The sequence below is a fragment of the Crocodylus porosus genome, unplaced genomic scaffold (genome assembly GCF_001723895.1).
Source record: "Crocodylus porosus isolate Cpor-Errol unplaced genomic scaffold, CroPor_comp1, whole genome shotgun sequence".
Taxonomy (NCBI): Eukaryota; Metazoa; Chordata; order Crocodylia; family Crocodylidae; genus Crocodylus; species Crocodylus porosus.
The window spans coordinates 1,983,678-1,992,735 of NW_017728947.1; the positions used below are offsets into that span (position 1 = coordinate 1,983,678).

Here is a 9,058-nt window from a genome sequence, read left to right on the forward strand (position 1 = left end):
TCTGCACAGCTGGGTCCGTGGTTCAGCGCCATGGAGCAGGTGGGGGTCTCCTCACTTCCCCCCCGCCCCCTAGTCAGAGGCAAGGGGGTAGGTGAGGGCCGAGTCCTATCAGCAGAAAGGTGGGGTCAGTGGTTAGCTGGAGGCTTGGGGTTCCTGCCCCCCACCTCCCCACCCCAGCAGCACCCAGAGGAAAGGGGAGAGAGAAGTCTTGGGAGGACACCATGAAGGAGTGAGGGGCACCAGCAGGGCTGGCGGGGGGCATTAGCTAGAGTCCTTCCCCCACAAGCCAGCACCCAGGGGAGCAGGGGTGGAAAAATCTGCCCTAGCAAGGGGTCTAGGGCACTACTGTGAAGGGGATGTAGGGCACCCCAGAGGTGCTGCCAGTGGGAGCTGGGGTGGGGGGTCTTGGGTTGTGGGAGGGGGTTCCCTGCACTCACCCAGCCCCCCTGCTGTTGGATCCAGCCAGCGACCCTCTCCCGCAGAAACTCCAGGGCCCAGTCAACCACAGCCCAGAGGCAGCCAGAGCTGCTCAGAGCCTGAGAGGAGCCAAGCAGAAACAGAACCCAGGAGTCCAGGCCCCTGGACGACCACCCCCACCCCTCCCCAGTCCACAAGATCCCACTGCCCTCCCAGAGTAGGGAGAGACCCCAGGCATCCGGGCACCCCAGCACCCTCCCCCGATGTACCTGGAAGGCGACTCTGTACGTGAAGTAGAAGAAAACCACGACCCTTCCCCAGTTGATGCTGTCAGCAAACACTTCCTCTGCCACCTGGGCCAGCGCCTTCAGTGGGGGCTGCCCAGACATCATGCCTACCAGACTGAGGGTTTGGGGGAGCAGGTCAGACTAGGCCTGTAGGTCTGGAGTGAGGGGCACCAGCAGGGTTGGGGGGGCAAGGTTGGGAGGCAGGCACAATGTGTGGGTCCCACTCACCTGTCAATCTCAGGATTTCGGCTCATGTGCCTCCAGACCCGGAGCAGCCCCTCCAGCAGGGAGGTGACTGGGGGCTCGGTTGGGGTGATCTCCTCACCCCCCAGCTCTTGGATGGTCACTGGGCGGGGGCTCGGGCTCTGCTGGAAGAGGGTGAAGATGAACCTGCAACAGACCAGGCAGGGAAGGGTTTAATGGGGGTGGGGTGAGGGGGTGGAGGTAGCTGTGGGGTCCCCTCTGCCCACTGTGGGGGGATCTAGAGTCCACCTACAGGTCTGGGCCAGACCCTTCCCCCCATCTCCAGAGCCTGGTGGATGTGGGGGTGGAAATCAGCCTCACTTACCCCCGGAGCAGGGCTCCCCCTATGTGCAGGATACCGGACAGGCTTTCTGCTCCTTGGAGAGATGGGGAGGGGTATGATGGGGGGAGCGCTGCTCTGGGTAGAACCCCAGTGTCCTGGCACCCAGCACCTGCCAGACCCCCCCCCCCAAAGCTAGGAGAGAACTCGGGTGGTCCTGGCTCCCAGCACCTCCTGCTCTAACCCACTCTCCTCCCAGAGCTGGGAGAGAAGCCAGGTGTCTTGGTGCCCAGTGTCCCCTACCCACCAGACTACGCTGCACTCCCCCACCCAACAGTAGGAGAGAACCTGGGAGTTCTAGTTCCCAGCATTCCCTGCTCTTACCTACCAGACCCCACCTTTTCCCAACACCCCCCCAACTCAGTTCCCAGAATCCTGGTGCCCAGTGTCCCCACCCCACCCCACCCAATTTCCACACCCCACCCAGCCGCATCTCAGACAGAACCCAGGGGCTGATTCCCCACCACCACACTGAGTTTTAAGGTGGGTAACTCCAGCCCTTGGTGGCTTCCCGGAGAGAAGGGAAAGTGAAAGCATCCTTCATCTCCCCTCGCCCTGCTCCGGACGCCCAAGTTCCAGCTGTACCTGCCCCTGACCCCTCTGGCCTGGGTGCTGAGGGGGGCCCCATGCCCTGCTGAGCCTCCATCCTGGCCTGCCTGGCCCTGCTTCCCACCTCCGGTTCTTGGTCCCAGGCCAGACAGAGGCCAGGCCTCAGGGGCTGGGCTGAATGCACGGTCTGATGCAGGCAGGGGCAGAAGGCAAGGAGCAGACAGCACTTCTGTGCCACCTCCCAGGCCTCGCCAGCCAATAAGGTGGCCGTGCCCCTCAGCCCAGCACTAGTATGGTCTCGGCAGGGGGGGCAGGCTCAGAGAGCAGTCTAGAGCTGCCCGTGCTCTCCAGCAATGCCCCACCACCTTGAGGAACCCCCATCCCCTAACATCATTCCTGGAGCAGCTGCCTGGGGACCCTGTGTGCCTAGAACACCCTCCCCCTGCCCCTGAGATCCCAGGGTGCCTCCATGGGAGGGGGAGATACTGAAGCCCCCAGCAATGGACAAGTGCCCCAAGTTCCCCATGAGTGAGGGAGTTTGGACAGGGCTTGCAGGGTCCTATTCTGGATGGGAGGTCCTGGGTGACAAGGGTCCCATCATGGAGGACATGTCATACAGAGCACCACCAGTGCCCTTCACTTCTGGCCCACAGCCCCCTGGCCCTCTAGCCCTGGCCACAGCAGATGGGAGACAGACATGAGCTGGGAGCCAGGATTCCTGGGTTCTACCCCAACTTTGCCACCTCCTTATGCACTCTCCCCCTCTCCCCCACTGGTGCCTCAGTTTCCCCTGCTAGGATCTGTGAGGCTGGGCTTGTCCCTCCCCCCAGGTCCACACAGTTCCAGGCAGGAATCCCTGGTCTTAGTCTGGGGGGGACACCTACAAAGCAGAGGGCTGAGATCTCCATGGGGGGGCTACAGAGCTCAGTGCAGCAGGGACCCCTCTCCCAGTGTGTGGGTGCTTGTGGGGACCTATTCCCCCCACAACATGGTTCCCTCTAGCCACAGGGCCATGACCTCATAGGAAATGCCTCCCCTTCCAGTCTTCCCCCACCCCTATCACCCCAACCTCCACTGAACTGGGGGCACTGTCCAAAGGGAAGATTGCACACCCCACTCCTATTCCCCTCCACTTCATTACCCCACCCCACCCCACCCCCTAGCCAGGGGGAAACTGCTGGGGGAAAGTTTGCAGCCCTACCACCCCCAACAGAGACAGGCACAGGATTGGGTCCAGCGGGTTTATTTTCAAGTTCCCTTTTCCCTTGGCTCCAACCGTTACAAAGTACCCAGCAGGGCCATGCCCAGGTGGAGGTGCCTGCCACACCCATGGGGCTGGGGAGCCGAGGTCTCTCACTGCCCCCCACCCCCTCCTTCAGCCCTCCAGATGGGGCACCAGGCACAAAGGGAGTGTGGGGTAAGGATCAGGGTGGGTGCAAAATCATTTATGACAGCACTTCCTCCTGCTGTCACCAGCACGCTTTTCCCAAAAGCAGCTATCTTGCCTGGCCATGACATCACACTCCCCACCCAGTCCTGCCCCAGCAATGACATCACTGCTGTTCCCCTATTCATGACGCTGCCTCTCCCACACCTGTGACATCAGACTCCCCCCTTTCTGTGACACCACCTCCCTGCGCCTGTGACATCACATACGCATGCCGGCTTGGTGTGACATCGTCTCCCATGCCCATGACATCATACCCTCCCTATATCCACCCTCTCCCCCACATTGAAGTACAGATCCACCCAACAGTTATTAAATTCATTGGCAGACCTACTGGATCCCTGCTCCCAGCCACACTGAGCCCCCTTGATCCCTGAGTTAGGGATCCCCCCAGTGCCAGTAAGCCCTGCCAGCAGGGGATCCCTTCTGATGCCCCTTCCCACCTCTCAGGGAGTGGAGGAGACTATGGGGCATCACTTCAGCCCGCGACAACCTTTCTTAGCACCAGCCACAGCCCATCCCATTGCCACATCAAGAAGAGAGTGGGGCTGCTTGGGGACAGAGCTCGCCCCCCCAAACACAAGGCCTCTGGCTGAGACCACCAAGGAAAAGTTGGGGGTAGGAAAGGGGCCGTCTCATATGATCTGCCCCTATCCCCCAGCCCCTGAGAACACACAGTAGTAATACAGTTAGAGGAGGAAGGTGCAGGGGGACCTGGTGATCCCCACCCAGGGGCAAAGGGGTCACCCCAGCCTCCTATTACAGTACATGGCTCAGAGCAGGGGTGCCCAGATACTGGTGGGGGAGTTGAATGACTCCCCCACAAAAGCATGGAAGAAGTCATGCCCCCCACAAGCAGGGGGAGCTGATGATGCTAGCCAGGGGTGGGGGGTTCATCCCCTGCATGGGGGCATATGATCTCTCTTCCAGCAGGCAATTCACAGTGATGGGGGGCAGAAGGCACCCAAGATTGTCTGTCTGGGTGGGGGGGAAAGGCAGAGTGAACCCCACAAATCCCTCCCCCACCATGCTGCACCCCCCTAATGCCAGGTCTGGAGCCAGCCTGCAGCTCCCCGATGCTCTGCTTAGGGTGGGGGGAAAGTTGTCAAATGCTGGGGCAACCCCATGATGCCAGCTGGACTCCAGGGCAGGGTGGGGAGGGCATCAGGAGGCCCCCCACACAAGCAGTTCTGGGTCCATGTGATGCCATCTCTGTGCAGAGCAGACCGCCCTGGTGGGATACAGTCTTGGCTGGACTCCTCATTCTGTCTCATGACCCAGCAGCACTCCACCCCAGAGCCAGGCACATCAGGGATGGATGACGGGGTGGGGATCCAAAGGAGAAACCAAAGTACATGTTCCCCAAAAGTCTCCGTATGAAAAAAAGAACCAAAAAAAAAAGGCACCAGGAGGGGGTGGAAGGAGGGATTTAAAAAAAGTCCCCCTTGAAAATGAGTATTGCAAAAATATTCACCCCCTGAGTCCGCTGTGGGGAGGAACGGCCAGGCCCCAGGCACCCCAGCCAGCGCAGCCCAGCTGGAGCAGGGCAGGGGCAGGGACCAGCCGGCCCCGGGGTCTAGGACATCTTCCAGATGGTGAGCGAGGCAGTGAGGACGCCAGCAGCAAAGATGGTGATGGTCTGCCAGGTGGGGGTCCCCAAGGTGGAGAGCAGGCCTTCCTGTGGAGGGGCAAAGAGGGGTGCGATCAGTGAGGAGGACAGTGGGGGGAGGGCTCGCACTCTCGCATTGATGGAGCAGGAAGATGCGTCTGGCTCTGGGGAGCAGGTGGCAGTAATGTAAAAAGTGCCGAGGAGGGGGTTACCTTGAAGCAGCAAGGTGGAGTGGGGAAAAGGGCTGGGACCCAGGATGCCTGGGTTCTCCCCCTGCTCTGGGGGGGGAGTGGAGTCTGCTGGTTAAAGCAGTGGTGGGGCAACCTTTTTGGCAGGGGGACCACAAATGAACCCTGCACCCACCCCCTAATACCATTCCAATCCTGTTCCTCTGCTCTGCTTTCTGCTCCCTGCTCTATTTGCTGTGGTCCTGTCTGTCCGGTCCTGTCTGCCACATGCCAGACAGAGGCTGCTTGTGCCCTTGTGGCACCCATGCTCCAGGCTGGTCACCCCTATGTTAAAGGGGTACTGCCAACCAGGACACCTAGGTTCTTTCCTGGCTCTGGGAGGAGAATGGGGTTTAAGTGGTTAGAGCAGCTCTGGGAGGGAGGTGGGAAGCACAGATGGCTGTGGCGCAGGTACCTAAAGGCAGCACGAACAGGCACTGGCTGCCCCAGAGCCACACTCACCCAGCCGCCCTGGGCCTGAATCCAGACCAGGACGTGCTCACGCAGGTACTCCATGGTCCAGCCTAGGATGGTGCGCACCAGCTCAGGGACCTTTGTGCACAGCGCCTGGCAGAGAGAGATGCGTCAGGGGCAGTGGCGGCCTGGTAGGACTGGGGGTGGGGGAGAAGACTCAGCTACGGAGGGAGGGGGGTACAGAGGGCAGCCGGGGGCTCATATGAGGATGTCCTGGGGTCTCTTAAACCTGGGCTCTGTCATCCAGCCCATGGGGTTCCCATAGGTCCAAAAATTTGGTGGTAAGAGAAGCAAAGGCACCACTCCCCTGCTGCCACATCTCCAGATACATGGGTAGCCCAGGCCCAGTGTGCTGGATCGGGTGTCGAATCTCAGCACACAAGGCTGGGCAGGACCTAATCCTAGTGCATGAGAACCAAAGGAGACAGCACCAGGGCCCCAGGACCTAATCCTGGTATGCAGGGGCAGGAAGGAGCAGTGTCAGTCTCCAAAGACCCATTCCCAGTGTGCCTGGAGAAGAGAGGACAGTGCTAGGCCTCCAGGATCCAATCCTACACAAAGGGGACAGCAACCCTCAGACCCAACTGTGGCATGCAGGGGTCAGAAAGAGGTGGTGTAAGGCCCCTGAAACCATGCAGGGGCTGGGCAGGGGGGGTGGTACCGGGCACCCAAACCCAGTCCTGGCACACAGAAGGTAGCATTGGACCCTCAGGACCCAATCCTGGTACATGGGAAGAGGGAGGAGACAGTGTCCCCAAGGCCCAAACCCAGGGCCCAGGACAGGGAGGGTGAAGGGCCAAGTCCCCAGGGCCCAATCCTGCTTGCAGACAGGCTCCACACTACTCATCCAGCCTGTAGGGCCAAAAAGTTAAGCACCACTGCCTACAACACACTGCCCCACCCTTATATCCCAGGCCCTAGAGACCTCAGACACCAAGGAACAGCCCCAGTCCCCCCAGGAAGCCAGTGTCACCTAGACACATCCCCATACCCCAGCTACATCTGAGCCCTAAGACCCTAGGACAATGGTGAGAGGCTCAAGCTACACCTAGGTCCAGGGCTTGATGGGCAGAGCCACAGGGCAGAGGAGAGCACTCCATGGAGGTGGGTGGAGAGGGGGAGCAGGGCATGCTAGCTAGTGGCAAGACAGGGCATGTGTGAGGGCAGCAGGAAGGGGCGGGGAGCGGGAAAGGGTGGGGGAGGTACAGGGAACTAGGACAGGCCACGGGAATCCCATGGGTGGCCCCCACCTTGAGGACCAGCTTGCAGGCGAAGTAGAAGAGGGCCACGACCCGACCCCAGTTGAAGGTCCCATCGGAGAACATCTCGGTGGCCACACGGAAGAACACCTCCTTGGGGGGCTGTGACCCCACCTGCTCGATCATCCTGCACAGCCATACAGGGGCAGTTAGATGGCGGGAGGGAACAGAAGAGCCCCTGGGGCCTAGAGAGAGGGCTGCTTCTCCCTTCCTCCTGTCCCACCTGGTCTAACCCACCACAGCCCACTGCCCTCCCAGAGCTGGGAGAGAACCCAGGTGTCTGAGCTCCCAGCTATCTTTCCTGTAACCCAGGAGGTTAGCCAACCTGCAGCTGGAGGGGGAAGGGTGAGGGAGACAATATCTAGGCTGGGGCCTGGTTGGGGAGTGAGGTGTGTGGTAGGGGGGTCTCCACCTCTGCAGGTCCATGTTGCTGTCCAGCTCGTCCCCGATGCGCCGCAGGCACTCGCTGAGGCGCTTGGTGTCATTGCTGCAGAGTGAAGCCTCAGGGCTGCCCAGGACCTCCCGGCCCAGCTCTACCGCCTGCAAGTCCCCACAGCGCTGGACTCGCTCCCGGATGAACCTGACAGGGAGAGAGGGAAGGGTCTCACGGGGGACCCAGTACAAGATACAGGCCAATCCCATGCTATATTCCAGCCCTGGGACCCAGCACCATGTCACAGATGCATTCTCCTTGGATATCTCAGCCACTGGGACTGTTACACCAACACACAGTCCTCTCCCCTCAATATATCCCAGGCCCCAGGGTCCTCCAGCACTGAGACATGTCTGTCCTGTTCCTCCAGCACCCAACCCTGCTATATCCTAACCACCAGACACAGCCCCTACCCCCTAAATCCCAGCCCTGGGACCCACCACCGAGACACAGCCCCATTCCCTGCTATAACCAGCACCATGACATGGCCCTGTCCCCTACTATATCCCAGTCCTGAGAGCACAGAACCAAGACATGGCCCCGGCCCCAACTATATCCTAGCACCAAGACACAGCCCCGCCCCCCTCTATATCCCAGCACTGGGACATGGCCTCATCCTCCTCTATAATCCCAGCCCTTGGATCCAGCACCAAGACATGGCCCTATCTCTGTCCCCTGCCATATCCCAGCCTTGAGACCCATCACTGAGACAGCCCCAGTCCCCCACTCTATCCCAGCCCCTGGGACCCAGCACCAAGACATGGCCCTGTCCCGCGGTATAATCCCAGCCCTTGGGTCCAGCAGCAAGACATGGGGCCATCCCTGCCCCTGCCATATCCCAACCCTGAGACAGCCCCATCCCCTGCTACATGTTGAGAGATGCAACTCACCCTTTGAGCAAGATGTCTCCTGTGTGAAGTATCTGATCAGAAGAGGTCCCTGGCAGCACACAAGAATCCATTACCACCAGAGCAGCTTTACCAGGTAATGAAACCGACCACAAAGGGGCTTTGGCTCCCTTCACCCCCAGCTCCAACCCACCAGGCCTCACTGCTCCCCAAAGCCCAGAAAGAACCCAGACGTCCAGGCTCCCCGACTGCTGGCTTTGAAGTGAATGAATCAGTCCTAGAATCATAACCATAAATGTCGCCTGCCCGCTGCACTGTGGGGGCAGGGTGGGGCAGAACAGGGGTTTCAAGCCTGGGGCAGGGCTCTAGCACAGCTGCCTCACATCTTTCTGCCCTTCCTACCAGCCCTACCCCTCAGTATAGGGAAAGCCCACAGAATCTCTCTGGCCTCAGGCACCCCCAATGCTGCTCCCCAAAGTGTATGGTGGGGAAACATGCCCCTGAGCCCAGCCCCACTGAGGAAGCAGCTCTTTCCCCTGTAGGAAGGGGCCACACTCCACGTGGACAGCCTCTTGCAGCCCCACCTGCTGTGGGGCCTGCCCTTCCCCCACAGTCTCCCTTGGGGCCCCCTGCCCCCCCACAGGGTCTCCCCTCCCCCAGGCACCCCCATAGGATCTTTCCTCTCCCCACTGCTCCCCATGAGGTGTCCTTTTCTGCACCCCAACGGGGTCTTCCCTCCCTCTGCTGCCCCCATGAGATTCCTAGCCCTCCCCGCCCATCCCCATGAACCCTCTATACGGTCTCCCCTCCCCCTACTGCCCCCTATCAGGTCCCCTTGACCATGGACCCCCTGTAGGGTCTCTGCTCCCAAATGTACCCATATAGAATCTCCTCTCCCCCTATGGCATCCCCCTTCCCATGCATC

At 60.5% G+C, this 9,058-nt stretch overlaps 3 protein-coding genes across 8 annotated transcripts in view; 1 reads left to right on the forward strand and 2 right to left on the reverse strand.

Moving 5' to 3' along the window:
• Window positions 1-9,058, forward strand: part of LOC109320799 (AP-2 complex subunit alpha-2) — a 621,923-nt gene that overhangs the window by 282,133 nt on the left and 330,732 nt on the right. The window lies entirely within an intron of this gene.
• Window positions 7-2,166, reverse strand: LOC109320834 (apoptosis regulator BAX-like). Its single transcript, XM_019551112.1, has 6 exons — window positions 1,873-2,166; window positions 1,273-1,324; window positions 933-1,094; window positions 687-819; window positions 438-536; window positions 7-105 (listed from the first exon to the last, which is right to left on the reverse strand). The coding sequence occupies exons 1-6, from the start codon at window positions 1,931-1,933 to the stop codon at window positions 70-72; spliced, it is 543 nt and encodes a 180-aa protein (XP_019406657.1). The 5' UTR covers window positions 1,934-2,166; the 3' UTR covers window positions 7-69.
• Window positions 3,064-8,653, reverse strand: BAX (BCL2 associated X, apoptosis regulator). 2 transcript variants are annotated; one of them, XM_019551100.1, is made up of 5 exons: window positions 8,176-8,651; window positions 7,265-7,432; window positions 6,844-6,979; window positions 5,582-5,686; window positions 3,064-4,961 (listed from the first exon to the last, which is right to left on the reverse strand). In XM_019551100.1, the coding sequence occupies exons 1-5, from the start codon at window positions 8,424-8,426 to the stop codon at window positions 4,860-4,862; spliced, it is 762 nt and encodes a 253-aa protein (XP_019406645.1). In that variant the 5' UTR covers window positions 8,427-8,651; the 3' UTR covers window positions 3,064-4,859. The 2 variants fall into 2 exon arrangements, with proteins under 2 accessions (XP_019406645.1, XP_019406646.1); XM_019551101.1 differs by lacking the exon at window positions 5,582-5,686 and having other exon boundaries at window positions 8,176-8,653.

Coding starts and splice junctions, on each gene's coding strand:
- LOC109320834 (XM_019551112.1), bottom strand. CDS start 1,933: ATGGAGGCTCAGCAGGGCATGGGGCCCCCCTCAGCACCCAGGCCAGAG. Junction 820..932: donor CGAAATCCTGAGATTGACAG/GTGAGTGGGACC, acceptor CCAAACCCTCAG/TCTGGTAGGCATGATGTCTG. Junction 106..437: donor TCCAACAGCAGGGGGGCTGG/GTGAGTGCAGGG, acceptor TTCTGCTGATAG/GACTCGGCCCTCACCTACCC.
- BAX (XM_019551100.1), bottom strand. CDS start 8,426: ATGGTTATGATTCTAGGACTGATTCATTCACTTCAAAGCCAGCAGTCG. Junction 7,433..8,175: donor GGAGACATCTTGCTCAAAGG/GTGAGTTGCATC, acceptor TCTCCCTGTCAG/GTTCATCCGGGAGCGAGTCC. Junction 6,980..7,264: donor AGCAACATGGACCTGCAGAG/GTGGAGACCCCC, acceptor ATGGCTGTGCAG/GATGATCGAGCAGGTGGGGT.